Source organism: Podarcis bocagei, assembly GCF_964188305.1.
Source record: "Podarcis bocagei genome assembly, chromosome: 3".
Taxonomy (NCBI): domain Eukaryota; kingdom Metazoa; phylum Chordata; class Lepidosauria; order Squamata; family Lacertidae; genus Podarcis; species Podarcis bocagei.
In genome coordinates this window covers 22407783-22428715 of record NC_138127.1, presented here as the reverse complement: position 1 = coordinate 22428715, position 20933 = coordinate 22407783, and the positions used below count along the sequence as shown (strand labels likewise).

General features: G+C 42.0%; 1 protein-coding gene and 1 long non-coding RNA gene across 6 annotated transcripts in view; one reads left to right on the top strand and one right to left on the bottom strand.

Moving 5' to 3' along the window:
• ADGRB3 (adhesion G protein-coupled receptor B3) overlaps positions 1 to 20933 on the bottom strand; it is a 466862-nt gene that overhangs the window by 22011 nt on the left and 423918 nt on the right. For 4 of the 5 annotated variants that reach the window (XM_081186906.1, XM_081186902.1, XM_081186904.1 and 1 more), the window contains 6 exons: positions 19174 to 19259; positions 13871 to 13969; positions 13337 to 13508; positions 10162 to 10257; positions 7137 to 7176; positions 4087 to 4730 (listed from right to left, as the gene is read on the bottom strand). In XM_081186906.1, coding sequence (XP_081043032.1) covers positions 4087 to 4730; positions 7137 to 7176; positions 10162 to 10257; positions 13337 to 13508; positions 13871 to 13969; positions 19174 to 19259 — 1137 coding nt within the window. The remainder of the gene's footprint in view (positions 1 to 4086; positions 4731 to 7136; positions 7177 to 10161; positions 10258 to 13336; positions 13509 to 13870; positions 13970 to 19173; positions 19260 to 20933) is intronic. The other variant, XM_081186903.1, reaches the window with a different exon arrangement.
• The window catches only part of LOC308583163, a 102961-nt gene that overhangs the window by 70273 nt on the left and 11755 nt on the right, over positions 1 to 20933 (top strand). The window lies entirely within an intron of this gene.

The window sequence follows — 20933 nt, the reverse complement described above, 5'->3', positions numbered from 1 at the left end:
CCTTTCCTTCAGCATGTGAGTACAGTTACAGCAATGGGCCTATATGTACTGCAATTGTTGCAATTCTGCAAGGTCCATTTGATGCTAGCAGTAAAAATACAAGATCAAAGAGGAGCCACTAACAACCCACCAAATTTCTGTTGGAAAGTAATATTTGATTGCTCCATCATTATCAGTGTTCTGCCTGTTAGAGTGAAAAAATATTCAGAGGATAAACTACACCCAGAAAAGTCAGAAGTTGATCAGAGTCCCCACTGGAAATGGGAACTAGAAGGACTATTTGTATTATGGTAGTTTGGTAAGTAATTTCCTAGTTAAACAATTCCCTTAATTACCTTGGCAATCTTTCCTCTCTTTTATTATGCATCCAACAATCTTTGGTATTGCATTTTTAGATTTTAAAATTGATGAGCAGAGGCCACAAATCACACAAGTGCCCTTTACTGACATGACTAATTAATTACATGGAAGTAATGATAAAATGGCAATGTAAATTATGCAGAAAGCTATCATGATAGCAGAGGTTATGATTAGACTGAACATTGGGGAACACATCTTCCTGTCATCTGCTCAATGGCATGTTCAATGGTAGCTTCTGCTTAATGGAAGGGAATTCCTTTCTGTCTCTGACACCTGTACTGGAGAGGGACAATTCCATAAATATGACAGACCAATCTATAGCCACATAGATTATATGACGACATGGCTTTGACAGCCACTATGGTGTAGTGGTTGGAGAGATGGACTAAGACTTGGTGACCAGGGTTCAAGTCCTCATGTAGCCTTGAAACTTATTATGTGATTTTGGGCTAGTCACCATTCTTTCAGCCTTACCTACTCTCAGGGTTGTTCTGGAGGAAAGGTGGGATATAAGTGTAAAAATAAACAATTATTATTGCAATGAAGTGATATCGGCCAAATTCTCAGGGAGCCATCCAACTGAGTTTTCTGAGTGGTTTTCAATATGCAATTGACACCCAGCTCCATTTCTTTGTTACAAGTCAATCAGGTGTGGTGATGCAAGCCCTGCATTGGCCAGATTTATGGTTTTGCGGTTCAACTTTAGAGCTCTGAACAGCTTGGGACCTGCTTATCTGAAGGAATGCCTTCAACCATATAGACCTGCCCAGCTATTAAGATCTTGCAATGAGTCCTTTCTAGTTGTTAGACGCCCTGAGTCCAGGGGGAAGTCTATTCCATTGTAGCATTCAGTGTGTGAAACCTTTTCTCTCTGCCATCTCTTGAAAAAGGCAGGTATTAACTATTTTGACGTTTGGCTACCTTATGAAAGTTCATTTATTCACTCAGACTTTTGTGGGCTATTGACATAGCAGTCCATGAGATTATCTGGCTCCTGCTTATTACTGTTTGTGTTTTGCTAGTGTGTTTGTGTATTGTGATGCCCTGTTATTTTACCTTGCTTCGATATACGGTGGTACCTTGGTTCTCAAATGCCTTAGTATTCAAACAACTTGGAACCCAAACACTGCAAACACGGAAGTAAGTGTTCTGGTTTGTGAAATTTTTTTGGAAGCCAAACATGCTCCGTTTTGATTGCCACACTTCCAATTTGAGTGTTACGCTTAAGTCTGTCTGTTTTTGCTATTTATTTTTTGTTTTTTTTTGTTTTTTGTGACTGTGTGGAACCCAGTTCAGCTACTGATTGATTGATTGACTGCAGTACATTGTTTATTGCTTTCATTTTATGGATTAATGGTCTCGTCGTAAAATTTGTGTTAAATTGCTGTTTTAGGGGTTGTTTTTAAAAGTCTGGAATGGATTAATCCATTTTGCATTGCTTTCTATGGGAAAGTGCGCCTTGGTTTGGGAACGCTTTGGTTTTGGAATGGACTTCCGGAACGGATTAAGTTTGAGAACCAAGGTACCACTGTATTGTTTTCTTAAGCTGTTGTATCCAAATATTTTAGATTAATAAATATAAACCATAATAAATTTTGCATGTATCGCAGATATTCCAGTGTGAAAGTAGATCCCAAAATCTGCCATTTAATTCCAGTGTTAGAAGAATTTGGCAGTAAACTTTTCCCCCATAAAATAGAAAGAACCACCCGTTCCTCTTGATATTTTATACATTTGAAAGTAGTAGTAATAATAATAATAATTGAAAATGACAATGATGCCAAAAACATATGTGGTTAAGAAGCCCACTTATAGGCAATCCAGCTTCTTCTTTTTTCTCTCAAGGAACATCCAACATCACTCTCCCTCCTGGTCTGTCACAAAGGTCTTGTCTTGTGACATATCTACCCCCCCCCCATGTCATGCCCTGAGTCTTAGCACTTGCCCAAACCTTTCAACAGAAAATCTCTACCCATCCAACATCACGGCCCTTCTCTCATAAAAGAGATATAAACAACTGCAGGATTCTAGTTAGCACAGCCCATTATGATGCATTAAAACCAAGGAAGTGGCTAACTACACATTTTGCTAAAATGGGTAAGTTGGAGTCCTGATGGTGACTAAGAAAAATGGTTTTGAATGTGTTTTTTGAGAAGCAGGGGAGGGATAAAGCAGTGCCATATCCCTTCCAACATCCCCATTTCTGCATTAAAAATCACTCCAAAGTGGACGCTTGAAATACATGTGTGCCCTTCAAATGCATTTTTAAAACCCTTCCTTTGTGGAGTAGAGAAACAGCAGGCAGGGAAAGAGTTCTGTCTCCAGAGAGCCTCCAGTTCATCTCTCAACTTCTACCTTGTCTGTTTTATAGTTGCTAGGCTGGCAAAGGTCTGGAGAACACACCGCACTCAACCATCCCATTATGTTTTTAAGATAAAAAGCAATGGTAAAACCCAGGAAAACTATGCCAAAGTTCCTGCTCACCCCTGCAAAAGCAGCTGAAAAGTGTACTTTGGTTACATTGGGGGAACAGGAAGAAGAGTTTTATTAAATAGGTTGGGGCTTTGTACCTCTGAACTGAGTACATTTTCTGAGAGCAGTCATATAGGCGTACTTCCCAACTCGGTCCTAGAACCACTCTTCCCAAGCCTGGTGCCTTCTTCTACTTCTCTTCCTTCCAAAGTCCTACTTGGTCAAAGCTCTCTTGTGGCTTGGGAACACCCGCTGTCCCTGCCTTTGGATCTACCCTATCTAAGCAGACACGAGGCTAGCTAGTCCTGCTCATTTTCAATATTGTGACATTAGCACAGCACAGACATGGTGATGTATGGTTGGAAGGCAAGTGAGGCCACCACCTTGCTAAGGATGTCTGGGTCTGGTCTGGATGGGAGCCTGCCTGGGAACCTCATCTATACCACACTTTCTTCCATGATGGAAGAAAGGTGGAATATAAATGTTAAGAAAACAAACAAATGGAATATTCATTGCACCCCGAACCACACCATTCAACCATTCAAGTCCTCTATACACAAACACACATATAACAGTATGGAAGCCACTGCCTCATGGTGCAAGCTGATGTCACTGCTCTCTAGAGAATCAAATCATAAGAGCAAGAGGGGGCTCCTGGAGGAGACCAAAGGCTCCTCATTCCAGTATTCTCTTTCTCATAGAGGTCAGGGTGGTCCAGAAACAGGACATGAGTGCAATAGCCCCTTACCCATGTTGTTACCAACTGGTAACTGAGAAACACAGTGCCTCTGAACTGGAGGATAGCATACCGGCATAACTTGTAGCCACTGCCAAATTTATTATCCATGAATGTGTATAATCAGTAACCCATGTAGGTGTGCATGATCGTGTCAGTCTTTCTCACTGAATTAGTGAATGATCAGTACTACTAATGCAGGCTTCCTCAACCTCAGCCCTCCTGTTATTTTTGGCCTACAACTCCCATGATCCCCAGCTAGCAGGACCAGTGGTCAGGGATGATGGGAATTGCAGTCTCAAAACATCTGGAGGGCCGAGGTTGAGGAAGCCTGTACTAATGGAACTTTGATATTCACCAGTACTCCTCACTACTATATGATTGTACCATGGGGAAGTAACTTCCATGCTGCTGCTGCTATTGCTGTGTATGTGAAGGGGGTCAGAGACCCACAGCTACTTACATCCAACACACCTAGAACAGCACGATGCATACACTTAAGTTTTTATATGACTGACCTCCAGAGAACTCATTGATATGGTTGATCCGGTTTCACTTCTTGCTAGTCCTGTGCTATCATCCATCTCTGAAGCCATGAAATTCTTTACTGCTGTGCGAGGTTCAAAAGGCAAGTTCTGCATGTGTTCCTGGGTAGGGAGGTGTTGATCTAAATTCATACTGAACTGGTCCATTACATTGGGGTTCATACTAAACTCAGGATTAACTTTGTAGTGCAATAGCCTTTCATGAGGCAAGGTCTCCATGCCTAGATTCAATTTGCTGTCATCCTTTAGAGATGTCTGTGCATTCACTGAGCCTCTGGGCATGACTATATAGTCACTCTCCATCATTCGGTCCTGAGGGTGGACTATGTCCATATCTGCACCTCTCAGGTTGTCATCAGTACATAAATACACAGTCCGCCGCAGCTCTGTGTTGTCTTTTTTCAGACACTGATTGGCCAGCTCACTCATGCTCATGGGCATATGCATGCCTCCAGACTGCTGAATGATAACTTTAGAAATTATATTCCCAGGCAACGTTGAGTAGCTCATTCCTTCGGGGTTGGCAGGTTTCTCCTCTTCGTCATCGTTCAGTGAAATTCTAGAAAGGGTTCCTGTTATTGTAGCTGCTCTGCAGGGTCCAATATCCTTATGGAGAACTGCAAATGAGAGAGCAGGGCCACAAGTTTTCAAAAGGTCCTGCAGGTAGAGTTCTCACTCTGGTTGCAAATATGTCATCATCCCCATTTAATTTAGGGCAGGAGTGGCTGTTTTTTCTTGGCCCGGGGGCTGCATTCACCCTACGCTAACCCTCATGGGATGTGTACCAGTGGGGGACATGGCTTGCATGCACCCAGAGGACACCCACACAGGCATTCGGACCTCCTTTCTTAGCTGATCTGTGCAGTTCAGCTGAGGAAGAGGGTTATCACCCCTTCTCTGCTAACCAAATTAGTATTAATCTCATAGAATCATAGAGTTGGAAGAGACCACAAGGGCCATCGAGTCCAACCCCCTGCCAAGCAGGAAACACCATCAGAGCACTCCTGACATATGGTTGTCAAGCCTCTGCTTAAAGACCTCCAAAGAAGGAGACTCCACCACACTCCTTGGCAGCAAATTCCACTGTCGAACAGCTCTTACTGTCAGGAAGTTCTTCCTAATGTTTAGGTGGAATCTTCTTTCTTGTAGTTTGGATCTACAATCTGATGGATCTGATGGATGTGAAGGGGACAATTTACACCCCTGTCAGGGTGCTGGGTTCTGTTTACCCCATTGCTATATCTACTTGAATTTATTTTCTTTCTTGCCACTGCCAAAATCAGTGGTGTTTTGGGGGTCCAGAAACATCAGGCCCTCAAACTGGGAGTTGGCCACCCCCAATCTAGAGCAAGCTTTTAGCAATGTAATAATGCCAGTAAATATAAAGGAGGAATATTGTCATTTGGGGATGCATTGTGAGAAGAAGCGAAATCATTTCATTTCTCCCTTAAGATTGGTTTCTGTTTTGGATAACACAGGCCCTGATATTATAACACATGTCACACTATCCAGGTAATATACATCAAGACAGCCTTTTCAATTAAGACAGATGTGATTGCCTTTCCACTTTCAATCAATATTGGCCTTGAAGCAAGGATATGTATGGAGGAGGAGAGGCCATTTCAAATCTCCTAACAATGCAGTACTTAACAGAAAATGAGAAAATACATTTTAGCAAATGTTAAAGTGGTCATTACACTATTTCTAAGCACACACTTCTTAGTAAGACTCTCATTTATTTTATTTTAAAAAATTAATCCCTTATTTTTTCAAGGCAAAGTCCAATCATGTCTGCCCTATCTTCTTCTGCAAGGCACCTTTTTCTTGTTCCGTTTCTAATCATGAATGCTCTGGAGAGCAGTACCACATTCCCCCTGTCATTAGGGAGCTGACCTGGGTGCTCATGTTCTTAAAGGCCACACCTAAAAATCGCAGGACCATTAAAGTACTAAGGAAGGATGATAAAGGCATTATGACAACTGTTCAGACTCAGATGAGGCAATGCAGTTCTAAACAGGCATCATGGTGCATAGCTAGCGTTAATGTACTGTTTCCAGTGTTACTCTAGGACACTTTACCATATCCAGTACCAGTCCTATGCAGAGTAGACCCATTGAAATTAATGCAAGGATTTACTTAGGTCCATTAATTTCAATGGATCTACTCTTGAGTTGGACTAGAATTGGAATGAACTCACTGACTGAAAAAATCTGTAGCCTGATGACTATTTGCTGGCACATCAGAGCCCATGATTAGAACCGAGGAATATCCCATTCCCGTTCTTAAGCCCTCTTAAACAACATTTTGTTTGCAGTTGCCAAAGCAAACTGCTGATCATGAACCCTTTTTTAGCCAGCACAATCAGAAAGAAACTCTGAACCATTTAAAATTCCGATTTTTTGAATTCATTGATGGCAATTTGCATTTAATTCAGAAGAACGATAAATGCACTTTAATCTGCTATAGTATTAATTGTATATTTAGAGAACATGTTTTTTGGGGGAGGGGGGGAGATAAGTAAGGTTGTGTATGCTTGTTTAATTGCTATTCCTATTACAAGCAGCTTTTCAAAGGCTTCTTACATGATAGTCTGGCTGCATATAATTACCCCAATCCAGTGAATGCTTGCAGATGCAAGAGCTCTGGTGCGTGCAGACTCAACAGCTTACAAGGAGCTGTTTCTCAAGCCTGTTGCACATAAGGATTAGACATTTATTAGCCTCTTCCTGTACCCTGGCTTCTTTGGCCACACTCATGAAGATTACTAGAGACTGAATTTTCAGAACTCTGTGCCTGCACTGTCATGCACATTTTCTCATATTCCTGGTGCATAGCAAAATACATTTCTGGCCATGGCATCAAATATTTATATCCTGTAAAGAAATTTCTACCTCCATATTGGTAAAATGGCCTTTTTGGTAGAAAAAGTCTTGTCTAAATACATATCTGTCACTTCAGTTACACTAACAAAGTAAATTTTTATCTGATCTTCCTACATTCACATGGTGATCTGACAGCCTTACCTGATCGACAGGCAATGTCCACATCTTTTTCAAAATCTGTCTGTAACAATAACAAATAAAAGTTTATTAAGACAAGCATTGCCACTCATCAACATCAGTGGCACCATTCATATAACAAAAGCTACCATAAAGATATTAAAATTTTCAAAGTAGGGTGTTCATGGTTTGGCTTTTGAAAAACAGGGGGCCTGCAGTACTTAGCTAATTGCGAACCACTGCTCTAGAGGTTTGGGGAAACCCCTATAACAAATTTAGGGGCATGTTGGACAGGGGAGAGGGGAAAAAATGTTCTCTTGTGCAAGCAAAAATCCTTGCACACATTGAATGATTGCCACACTGCTACGTTGGAACCTACACTTTCTGTGCTAGTGTGTACTCAAACTCAGCAATGGGCTAACTTCACTTAATCGTCATTTCTACAATGTAGCCCCTTGGATTGATGGCTCCATTTACCGTATTTTTTGCCCTATAGGACGCACTGGCCCATAGGACGCACCTAGTTTTTTTGGGGGGGGGGAATCAAGGGGAAAAAATTTATCCCCCCCCCCAGGTTTGCGCAGCCATCCCAAAGCTAGAAGAGGGAGACGGAGCGCTCCGTCTCCCTCTTCTGCCTTCAGGGACAGCCTCCCTAGCCTCCGTGGGGCAGCGCACTCCGCTGCCCTGCAGAGGCTTTGCGCAGCCATCCCCGAGCTAGAAGAGGGAGACGGAGCGCTCCGTCTCCCTCTTCTGCCTTCAGGGACAGCCTCTCTAGCCTCCGTGGGGCAGCGACTTGCCCTGCTGTCCCCAGAGCTTGTGGGGATGGCGATGGGGAGAAGCAAGCTTGCTTCTCCCCACCCCCAGCCTCCAAGCCAGGTCGGGAAATAGCGGGGTGGCGGCGCTTCGCCTGCCCGCTGTCCCCCGAGCTTGTGGGGCTGCCCGATATCTGCACCAATCGGGATGCAGGCTGCTATCCGCAAGCCTGGAGAGCCCCCGCGGGGCTCCCCAGGCTTGCGGATAGTTTCCTGAAGCCTGGAGAGCGAGAGGGGTCCATACGCACCGACCCCTCTCGCTCTCCGGGCTTCAGCGAAAGACTGCATTCACCCCATAGGATGCACACACATTTCCCCTTCATTTTTGGAGGGGGAAAAGTGTGTCCTATAGGGCGAAAAATACGGTACATCAAGCGTAGGGATACACCATGGAATATTTTAGTCCAAATTAAAGAATACAGAAGAAGGCATGCTGCTGTTGAGTATGCCACAGGAAAACTCTTACTTAAATATCTCCCTGTAATCCTATATTTGCATAACCAAAAGAATCAGCTCTATAAAGCTTCCAAGCTTTCTGTTGAGGCAGGTGGCTTTGGTGAGTTTCCACATAAAAAAAACCACTTCCACACTTAACACTGTACACATAAATATACAGCTGAACATTTCACAGCTACCGTTTTGTAACATTTTCAAGGGCATTAATTTGCTCTTTGCAAGAAGAGCCTTCCAGAGTGCTCCATGTGTTCTACGGCGCATTTGCTGTGTGTACATGCAGTGGGCTATTATGCAGAGCTTAGTCAAAGCAATTTCCCCAGTATTAGTGTGGAATTCTAAGGGAGCTGCTGGGATTCACTAAGTTCCTTTCTGCCATATGCCATTCAGATGACTATGCAGAAGACCATCTGTATACTCATTTCTTGTAGTCCCTTGCATCAATCACAGTGCAATTCCCAAATTCCAAATTGAGCTTCTGAGAAAGGCAGGATAGAAGGATAAGTGAATTCTGCCAAAGTCACTACCATTTCAAAAACGGTTATGGTGTAGCATAATGGCCAGCAGTCTAAGCTAGCAATTTTACCTCTGGCACGAGCTTGCCTTAAGAAACCCACTCTCACCCCCTAGACTGCAATATGGGAAGTATAATATTGTTCTATAGACTCATATATCATATAATTTTAGAGTTGGAAGGTACCTTGGAGGTCACCTCTCAGTGCAGGAATCTTGCAATGACAGCATCCTTGACAGATGGCTCTACAGCCGCTGCTTAAACACCTCCGGTGGAGGAGAGGCAACCATCTCCCAAGGCAGCCTGTACCACTCTTAAAACAGCTCTTACCATTATATATTTTCCCTATCATCGAGCCAAAGTCTGCTCCCTTGCAATTTCTGCTCATTGCTTCTAGTCCTGTGACTCTGAAGCAGCAGAGAACCAAGTCTGCTCCACATTCTGTTGCGTCTTACCCTTCTTAGGTGCCTGTTGTAAGGATTACTGTGATAATGTACACGAAGCACTTCTGAACATTTGAAATGCACTATGCAAATGGTTATGTTTTATTACTATTTTTAACCCTATATGACCCTAGCATTCTTTCTCAGAAATTATAATTCCATGCAGGAAAAGTGGCAACTAGTCTATATGAATGAGAAAAGGTGTTCATAGTGTATGTATAAGTGTGTATTTGTATTTGTGTGTGTTTATTCCCATTCCATCTTCATTGACATAGAAGCTAGAGTGTTGGGCAAGGACCTGGGAGACCAGGGTTCAAATTCTCACTCAGCCATGAAGCTCACTGGGTGACATTGGGTTAGTGACTCACTCTAGTCTACCTCACAGGGTTGTTGTGAGAACTATATACACCACATTGAGCTCCTTGGTGGCAAGGTGGGATATACATGTAATAAATAAATATAAAATCAAAATGATAATCTGACAGATACAATAAACATTAGAACAATATAAAGCGAATCTATATTACAACTCCTCCTCCATATAGCAGCCAGTGACTAAATACACCAAGAACCCACATCACTAAGAGCATGGCTAAAGAATTATTATTTTTTAGCTGATGCTGAAATCCAACCAATACCAGTGCCAGCTGGATTTCAAAAGAGAGAAGGCATTCTATTTCCAAAATATAATCAAATAAATTGAATGATGAAGGCAAACCTATGCTTGTGGGGCACCTTTAACAACCAAACCCTGTACACTATTGAAATGTTCATTTTGCCCACAAGAGCCAACTGGAAATAGCAGGCAAGGAGCTATAAAAACTAACCATGATTTGAGCGTGTCCATTAGGAAATGAACTTGAAGAATCTGCATTGATTGGATCCTGGCAGTTTCTTAAACGGCATCTAAACGCATCTTGAACCTGGTGAAAGATGCCAAGAATTCAGCACACCTCTTTAAAATATAGACAAAATTATTAAAAAGCAATAATAGCAATGCTTCAGTTGTCACAGAGTAGTGTTTAGGATGCCATCTTTGGATGATGCAGTACAGTTGACAGGACTGAAGCAAATACATAAAATGGTACCACCATTGGGTTAATGCACAACACACAAGTGTGTGCCTCCCTGCCCATACCTCAGATATCAGGAGACACAAAAGGCACATGCAACCACTGATAGGCCCAAGAGCACCCCCAACGCTGCAAACCCGGTGATAAATTTAATGCATGCTTTGTAGGGCCAGCCAGATGGAGAACACTTCAGACTGGTACTGTTTGTTTGCTAGCTTTTGCCGAATGCCAAGAGCAAGCAAATGACGGCTACCATGCTGTGGGTGATCTCCAGTATTTGAGCACACTGCAAAACAATTGAATGTGAGATCCTATTAAATTCTTCTCTGTAGCTCCTCTGGCTTTTCTGATATTCAGTGCTCAAGGTATATTCTTTTAAAGCGGTTTCTTCAGGTTTTTTTCTTACCCTCTGACATGAAGCTGCAAGCTTCTCTCAGAGCCAGACACAGCAAGAGAGACAGATGTGCTGAACGTGCGGGTACCAAGGAAGTGGTTTCCTTAGCAACAGTAACCAATTCAAAGCTCTTATAACTTGCCCTCTCTCCTCACGTGTCCTCTATTTTTATTTTTTATTTTTAGTCTCTGCAGTTTAGATATGGGGTGGTAGTATAGCTTTAAATGCTAGGCATGGGTTAAAAAGATACAGATACAGATATATATCCCAATAATTAAGAACACAGGAAAAGGAGAAAACAAATAAGTTTTTTTCCTCACTTTCTTGCCAATCTTTAGTGTTTGACATAATTCAAATTAGGATCTAAACACCCCCCTCCCCCATATCTATCACCTATCTCAATAAAACATGTTTAACAAATTGCTGAATTCAAACCTGGTAATTAAGGATTCATGACTTGGGGTCATTTTACACTTGTACTGAAATAATGTCTACTTCTGCCTACTTGAGATAGTAGCCATTCTATCATTTACATCAAGTGTGGGGGACTCCCAGCCCTCCAGATGTTGGTGGCACATGCACTGGTTATTTCCTGCTTGGACTACTGCAGTGAGTTCTACCTTTGAAGGTGACTCAGAAAGTACAATTAATCCAGAATGTGGCGGTTAGACTGGTGACTGGGAGCAGCCGCCAAGACCATATAACACCGGTCCTGAAAGACCTACATTGGTTCCCAGTACATTTCTGAGCACAATTCAAAGTGTTGGTGCTGACCTTTAAAGCTCTAAACAGCCTCGGCCCAATACACCTAAAGGAGTGTCTCCACCCCCATCATTCAGCCCAGATACTGAGGTCCAGCACCAAGGGCCTTCTGGTGGTTTCCACACTGTGAGAAGTGAAGCTAGAGGCTAGAAGCTAGAGGACCAGGCAGAGGGCCTTCTCAGTAGTTGTGCCCACCCTGTGGAATGCCCTCCCATCAGATGTCAGGGAGATGAGTAATTATATAACATTTATGAAGCATCTGAAAGCAGCCCTGTATAGGGAAGTTTTTTAAGGTTTAATGTTTTACTGTGTTTTTATATATTCTGGAAGCTGCCCAAAGTGGCTGGAGCAACCCAGTCGGATGGGTGAGGTACAAATAAATAATAATAATAATAATAATAATAATAATAATAATAATAAGAAGAAGAAGAAGAAGAAGAAGAAGAAGAAGAAGAAGTGGTACCCTGGGTTAAGAACTTAATTTGTTCTGGAGGTCCATTCATAACCTGAAACTGTTCTTAACCTGAGGTACCACTTTAGCTAATGGGGCCTCCCGCTGCCGCCACACCTCCGCCGCGCGATTTCTGTTCTCATCCTGAAGCAAAGTTCTTAACCCAAGGTACTGTTTCTGGGTTAGAGGAGTCTGTAACCTGAAGCGTCTGTAACCCAAGGTACCACTGTAATGGACTTGGTTGGTGGTGCTTGTCTTCATTTTGTGGGTTTACTGTGCAACATTTTGAAATCAACATTGTGAGAAGCTTCAGATTGTATCTGAAGCCTCCCTGGGTTTTTTCCAGTCCTAGAGCATCTCTCGAAGCAGACTCAAGTAATTACGGAGAATTCTTCTGGACAGCGTGATGAGATTTAGTAAGACACATTCTAAGACATATAAAAAAACTCCAACTACAGCTGCTTTCATGTCGGCACTGATATCATTTGAAACTTTTTATAGAAACTGAAGTTGCCAGTTCATTTATTCACCACACCTATATATGTTTCTCTGTTTTCATGTACTAAAATGTCTGTTGCCAAGAATGAGAGGAAATGGACTATTTTCCAGTCTACAGTTTAAAAATGCATTATGAAATCCATGTTTCTTTAGATAACCATCTTTGATGGTGAGTCAAACTCTTAGGTAAGCCTTTCAGTGTAATATTTTATTAGCATTGGTTTAATCACATAAGGTTTCCAGGACAGATCCATTACGAGGATCTCGGATTTCAGATGGCTCATGCTCAAGGATTCTGCTCTGCACAAGCGGTACAGATGCATGTTATATGGGAGCTGGAAGGAACTCAAGTGGGGAAGGATCTTGTGATTACCAAATGGTCTGATCCAGATTCTGAAGCCATTTGCTATTGTTGGTTGAAATACCAGAAGGTTGTAAATGTCAGAATCACAGAAGATCTCTCAGAGATAGAAAAAGACAGAAAAGAAAACCTTTAATTTGTTGGGCTATTGGGCTCTTTTTTCCCCTCTCCTTTTTTGCTACATTTGCATCTGAAATTAATCAGGTTTCTCTTGACTTTAGCTCTGCCCAATCTCCACTTTGACTTTTCGTTCAGTCCACTGGTTCTTTGTAGCTATGCATGGTGGCTTTTTCCCCTCAATAGGCTGTCACATCTGTTTGTCACAAAATAACATTGCTCAATTGCCCTGCTTTTGATCCCAGATTTTTCCTTGATATGCAACTGAATTTCGTGGAGCGTTTGGTATTGCTGTAAAATTTCACAGTGGCACATGACAAATGCCATTGGGAAGCGGTTTCCTTACCTCCCTTCGGAGAATGCAGTGGACCATGACAATGACGAAGCCCTGCAATGAATCAAACACAGCAAAGAGTATCTGAAATAATATCGATCTCTTGTCAGTCATGGCCAGAACTGCGGACATCCAAGTCAGAGCCAGGAGAGGCAGCACAACACAGGAACTCCAAAGGGACGCCCTAGAGAGTGACAAAGAGGAAGGAAAAGAGTGACAACAGTGACCTTGTAGAACCCTAAGTGGACAACACAACCCTCTCCTCACACATATATGCAGATGTATAGATAACATATTTAAGGGTGGCAACTTGTTAGTTAATGTGAAGACCAATGACAAATATTTAGAGATCTATAGAGATTGATATTTTATTTTCTACATGTTACTCCAGTTGAATTAAAAAGTGTGGTTGCCATTTCTTTTCCTTTAAATTAACTATATCCAGCATTACTAATAATCATAGTTTTCCATCACTGTAGCAACCCCGCCCCCCCACATGCACTGTATAAGATTTGTAACAAGAAGATGTAAATGATTAGGACTAACATGGCATTACTGGCGGTGGTGGCTGACAAAGCTGTTGTTGAAACTACTCCACACTTGGCACATTTGAGCGTCAAACCGCTATGAGGCTCACTCATCTGACTGCAAACAAACAGAACACCCACAAAAAAGAACAAAATATTGAATTTTTCGTCACCAAAAAAAGTCGCGGCTGAAATTTAGCTTTTTAAATATGATGTCATGCAAGAAAATAAAATAGCAGGTAGACTTATTCAGAATTTACAAAGCTCTATTTGAATCATACATTGTTTTACATTTTTTAAATTAAAAAGTAATGATATTTGGGGGAGGGAAGTTTCATTTCATGCAAGGCCTAGTTCTTTCATTTAAGTCTTTTTTTTTTTAAGGCCTTCAGTGTCCAGAGATAAATGTCACTTGATAACACCGAAGTAAACAAGCACGTGCTAGTGTAGGACACACAAGGTGAGATCCCTCTATTCAGACCTTTAAGAAGACCAAAATGCTCATGATCATTTATTCGCTCAGAATGCAAGAGAAAGACAAATTGCCAGGGCAGCGTGTGCATACCTCTAATTAATTAAGAGGTGAACGAAGTTAGAAAATGACCACACACTAAGATGGCTCAGTCAATGTGCACTATGACATTGGCTGAAAGGTTGAAAGAGCTTTAAAACAAGATAGAATAAGCTCTTTCTTAGCTTACTCTAAATTTTTACCAGAGGCTGGTCTGGATACAGGGTTTGAAATGTATGGAATTTAATGAAAGTATTATTTCAGGCTTGAAAAACAACATTTTAATAAAACACAGTACACAAGCATTAAGGTTAATATATGTGTGTACAGTATATGTTTGTTTGTACAACACACTGTATCACAACATTGAACAACTGGTTCAGTTTTCTTGCCTCATAAATTATAACAACTGAATTGCCTGGCTATTTCCAGACTTTCATCCACCCTAACAGTTTCAGTGCCATCTAGGTACAGGCTGGCTGCCAGTTAGCTATCAAGCTAGGCTTAAGGTCCTACTATTAACATCTGAAGTCCTAACAGCTCCAAACCAGGTTACCTCTGAAATATGGCAGGCACCAGCAGTGATGCACTTCCATTGTTCATTAAAAACAGGCATGTTTCCCCAAGTGTTTCCCTAACTGCTGATGCCAGTTTTTAATTATTCACCTACTGTAATGATTATTTTAACTTTATGTTTTCATTTATATCCAAGGAGCTAAAGGTGGTCTGTGTGGTTCTCCCTCTCCCTGTTTTATAATTTGCAATATCCCTGTGAAATAGATCTGAGAGAGAGTAGCTGGCGCAAGGTCACTCAATAATGTTTTTATTATTTTGTGGATATGTTTTATTACTTTGTTATACAATATTTTATGATTACATTATTTCACTGTAGCAAACTTCTTTGTGTATGTTTTTTTTCTTTGATTAAGAGAGTGATGCATTACTTTATTAAGTGTATTAAATGCAAAAAGTAATATGTAATGGAACGGTTTTCATTGACTGGCAGAAGTTGCTGCAGATGAAATCCATGGGTGTCTGTCCAACAGCAGAACAGACTCCATTGGCAAAATGGATCCTGCAGCTCTACATATGCCCCCCCCAATCTTCTCAGGAGGGTTTTTAGAACCTGCAGATTAGATATGGGGCAGGGCGCATGAGGATTCAGGGCAAAGGAGAGAGGAAGAGGAGTCTTGCTGTGCAAGTGAAGTCTGCTCATGTAATATTGGCTGTCATCCTGGATTTTTATAAAATGAAGAGAAAAATCTTATTACTCACCCCACCCCCTCACACCATCTGCCTGTGAAAGCTTACATGTACAGTGGTGCCTCGCAAGACGAAATTAATCCGTTCCGCGAGTCTCTTCGTATTTTGGTTTTTTCGTCTTGCGAAGCACGGCTATTAGCGGCTTAGCGGCTTTAAGAAAAAGGAAACAAACTCGCAAGATGTTTCGTCTTGCAAAGCAAGCCCATAGGGAAATTCGTCTTGCAGAACGACTCAAAAAACGGAAAACTCTTTCGTCTTGCGCGTTTTTCGTCTTGCGAGGCATTCGTCTTGCGAGGTACCACTGTACCAAACAACTCATCCTATAAGATGGAATTTACTATTGGAATAAGTAATAGATTAAAAAAAAATAGAGTGACCAACTTGAGTCCTGGGGTCCCTAATGTGATGGGTGTGGGCACCATGGCAGCCTGGGACACCCCCTTGGTGTGTTGCAAGCCCCTGCTGCTCCTTCCATTTTTTATTTTTAAAATTGCAGGATGCTTCACTCTTTTTATTAACTTTGGGTAGTATTGAGCTGGCTGGACAGGGAACTGCAGGCTTGCAGTCACTCTGTCCTCTTATCTCCTTCTCCTCAAAATGCCTCAGGGTCCCAAGTAGGGGCGTTTTATCTGCTTTGTTTCCTTGTGTGCTTTTGGTTTTCCTGTTTATTTGGTGTGCGTGTGTGTTTTGCATCCTTGTTATTTTGTTTGTTTGTTTGAGAGGTGTTTCGCCAATTTCAAGGGAAGCTGTTGCCTGCTGCTTTCTCCATTTCATTTGTTTTGCAATGTGTGTAGGCCTTTGGAGCATGCCTTGGTTGTGGTAGTGTTGGTAGTTTTGCTCATCACCAGGTTATTTGTGGTGCCAATACTGTAACGGTTTCTTAGATTTTCAAATGCGTTCTCAGAATCCAAAAGGCTGGGGACTCTTGGTGTAATGGCTCAGCTATTTTGAGGAATATGGTAAGAGGGATCAGCTTGCTTGAGAGATGGAGCTCAGTTTTTGTTTTTTGTTTTACATTTTGTCAAAACTATAGATGTAAATACTGTAGCCAAAATCCATATAAGCACGAAAATCTATATAACTATGTTGATGTTTCATTTTATTTTGCACAAACAGGTTCTTGGAAATGAGAATGTTATGTTAATGTTTTTTTCATGTTGCTTTTTGGTGACAGGCCCATAAAACAGCATACAAGAAAAATGAAAAACACAATAAAAATAATTTAAAATTGTCTGGGAAATAACATAGCCCCTGAGAATGAAGGCTAGCCTTAGCCATCTCTGGCCTGTGGTATGCTCAGAGTCATCATTTGCTGGGAAGATTCAGAATTGTGGATCTGGAAACCAAGCTTTATGAGGAACAGTTGAGGGTGATGGATATATTTAGCTTGGGAAAAAAGAGGCTGACAGGATATGATAGCTGTTGTCAAATTATCTAAAGGGCTGTCACATGTGAGATGGAGCAAGCTTGATTTCTCCTGCTCTGGAGGGTATGACCTGAATCAATGTCTTCAAGTTACAAGAAAGGACACTCCAACTAAACATTAGGAAGAACTTTTTAACTGTACGAGTTGTTTGATAGTGCAATGGACTCCCTTCACTGGACTCTCCTTCATTAGAGGTTTTTAACCAAAAGTTGGGTGGCCATCTATCATGGATATTTTAGTTGAGATTCCTGCATTGCCAGGGGGTTGGGTTAGATGAACCTCAGGGTCCCTTCCAACTCTACAATTCTATGATTCCATGATTCTTTGATTCCACTCTGAGTATGACTTTGTCAGATACACCTCACTGTAGGAATAATTCTGGGTTCCATACAGACATCATGCAATTTCCATTCCTGTACCGGAGATGAGAGTGATTTTTATTTGGAGGATTTTTGGCCTCTTGAAGCTGTAAAGTGGGGTGCAAGTATTCTAAGTGAATATATGTGTGTGTGTGTGTGTGTGTGTGTGTGTGTGTGTGTGTGTGTGTGTGTTGAGAACAGTGCTGCAAAGAATTGCTTGTTTCTGAAACCTGGATCAAGCAATCTTAAATAGGAGATGATTATGTGAAAGCATATGAGACTGGATCTTACAACCTGAAGGTATGTTATAATATTCCATAACCGTTTGTTACACTCCTTGAATGAAAATGCATAGAGCCCCTTGACACCGATTTTGCAATGTGAAATTGGCAACAGCTGCTTTATGGCTGCTGATTCACATAGCCCTATCTAGAGGAGAACTTCAACCATCATAACCTGTGGTGTCTTAAGATTGACAAGTTTGCATGGACTAGAACCTCCTTCATCTGATTCAATTAATGGATATACATACATATTGGTATTTGTGAGGGGATATAAGTGGGACCAAATCACGTGTCAACAAGTCATGGTATAGTCTGCCTGTGAGAAACAGCTATTGAAGAACAGCTTTGGTTAACAGAGCAGTCTTATCATGCTAATTCAATATTCTTCAAAGGATGCAATCTTATCAAGATTAAATAGAGCATTAACAATCAATAATGAAATATCATGGAGTAGGATCTAGTCAGAGTTAAGCACATGTAAGTCTCACTGGGAGAGTCAAGCCCATGTTTAGATCTTCCCCACTGGATCAATGAACCCTGATCTAAGAGAATGTATGCATGCCTGAATAAAAGAAGCTGAAATATTGATGATCAGCTGTTTGGTGGAGAAGGGAGAGCAGAGGTAACAGAATCTAGCACCCAGACCCTCTTCTGGACAGCCCCTAAGTTGTAGAATTCCCTTATCCGAGTGGTGTGTCTGGCACCTGAGATGTATATATTTTAGGGCTTAAACTACTCTCTTAACTGATTTTAATATTGTATTTTGAAATTGCTGTTACCTGCCATGGGACCTTATGGTGAAGGATGGGTAAAGAAGATGAATAGATAAGCAACAACAGATTGGCAGGTATCCAGCTTTTTCATGGACTCAGGCTCCCAGGCCCTGTCTGAAAGGAAATGCCTCACAATTGCATGGACAGAACCCACTCAATGCAAAGAATCTCCTCTCACAGACAAAAAAGGGGATCAATTTATAGAAAACCTTAACCATTAGCAAAGTAATATTTTGTTTGCCTGGTGTTATATTCTGATTACTTTGTTGTGGTGTATTACATATGCAAGCAAGCAAATGGTCCGCCTACCACCCATTTTATCTTAGGAATTACCTTGGAAAATCTTTTAGGGGAACATTCTAACTAAAGAGCATTACATAAGTCTGCGTCTCCATTCTGTACAAAGCCAATATTTTAGAAAGCCAATGAGTTTGACATGCATAATCATTATTCAGGCTTTTGACTGACTTAATACCACTGTACTTGTGTTTTATTATTTTACTGTTGCTCAATCACATTTCCTCAGTTTTGGAGATGAATAAAATTGGTTAGACAGCTTGTTAAACTATGCAAAAAAAGATTCAAAGTGCAATCAAATAAATAGACATTTGGTAAACATAATACATACATAGAGACAAAATAAATAATTGAAAATAAGTAACAGATTTTCAGTAGGCCTTGGGGGGGAAACCCAACTTCTGCTTACCCCGCTCTGTGTTTGAGTTTTTTATCTAGGATTCCATCTCTGGAAACAAGTTTATTAAACACCAGAATGCCAATCACCATGTTGACCTGTTAAATATAAAACAAGCAGACGAAAAACAAACAGTCACCCCTTTAAGTGATACTGAATTAAGGACAGGGCAGGGGGGAAGATAATAAGTATGTAGTGCAGCACAGGCAAAGGGAAATGCATGGCATTCGGGGGGGGGGAGAAAAAGGGAAATAGCAGGGCATTCCTGGTGTAAGGGAATACCGTATTTTTCGCCCCATAGGGCGCACCGGCCCATAAGGCGCACCTAGTTTTTTTGGGGGGGAAATAAAGAAAAAAAAATATTTTCCCCCCAGGCACGAGGCTGGGGAGGGGGAAGCCCGAGCATGCCCCGACCCCAGCCCCCGGAACAGGCTGCTCTGCGCAAGCTGGGGGAGGGCTCCCGCGGCTTGCGTGGAGCTACCCGAAGCCCCGGCACGACTGCTGAGCGCGCCGGGGCTTCGGGATAAGAGGCAGCTCTGCGCAAGCCGGGGGAGCCATCCCGCGGCTTGCGCACAGCTACCCTAAGCCCCGGCGCGACTGCTGAGCGCGCCCAGGCTTTGAGGTGCAGACAGCTCTGCACAAGCCGTGGGAGCCCGGTGGGAACTCCCGCAGGCTCCCAAGGCTTGCGGATAGCTTCCTGAAGCCTAGAGAGCGAGAGGGGTCGGTGCGCACCGACCCCTCTCGCTCTCCAGGCTTCAGCGAAAGCCTACATTCGCCCCATAGGATGCACACACATTTCCCCTTCTTTTTTGGAGGGGAAAAAGTGTGTCCTATAGGGCGAAAAATACAGTAGTTTTGCTGGTATGCACCACTTCTTATATCTTATATAAATGCATCAGATTCAGAGGTGCCCCACTATGAATGGAAGGGCTCCTTTGGTAGAGGGAACTGTGATTCTACTGAAGCTCCCATCTAGAGGAAAAAGGTAGTATCCCCCCCCCATTCCTCATCCTTTATTTGCAGGTTCCAGTCGCTTTTCAGACATTGCGGTGTAGGATCCCTGTCAATCCAGAGCTGATTTTTGGAGCTGCAGAAGTAAGGGGGACTTAGAAAACAAAATCACTTCCACTCTCTTGCGAATGGGCTTATCCACTGCTCTGCACAACACAGAATCCAACTCCACATCTGTATCTATGGTCACCTCCAATCACTATTTTGCAGAAAGGATTAGACTAGGCATTTAGGTTTGTGATATAAGAGACTTTTTGCGGTAAGGAAAGTGATGGAGGAATGCACTAAAAAGTGTGGGATAACAACCGATAGATGGGAAGTCTGTACAAAGAAATTAGAATTAACTATCACTGTCATATAACTTTCCCACAAACAAATCAGAACAATAAGCAGCAGTCACCAAACAAGCTTAGTGCAAGCTTTGTGCAACTGAATTAGGATAAGTGCTCAATCGAATAGATTGTCTGAAGGATCTCTCTCGCCACCCCCTCTCTAGACTACAGGAGTGCTTCCACAACCTTGTCTGAGTTTAAAAGGCAGGGCTGATATTAATTGGAAGACACAGGCAAGCAGTTTGATCAGGCAGGTTGATGCTGATGACATTCAAATGACCTAGATTAGTTTTTTGACCGCTATCATTTTAAAGGCATACAGCCAGAGCTGATGGGAAAATGAGCATTTCTGACAAGAAGGCGATTATGAAAAGTGACATTGTTTTCTTTTGCTTGGATTACTGAAGTGTTTCAGATACGATGGCTTGT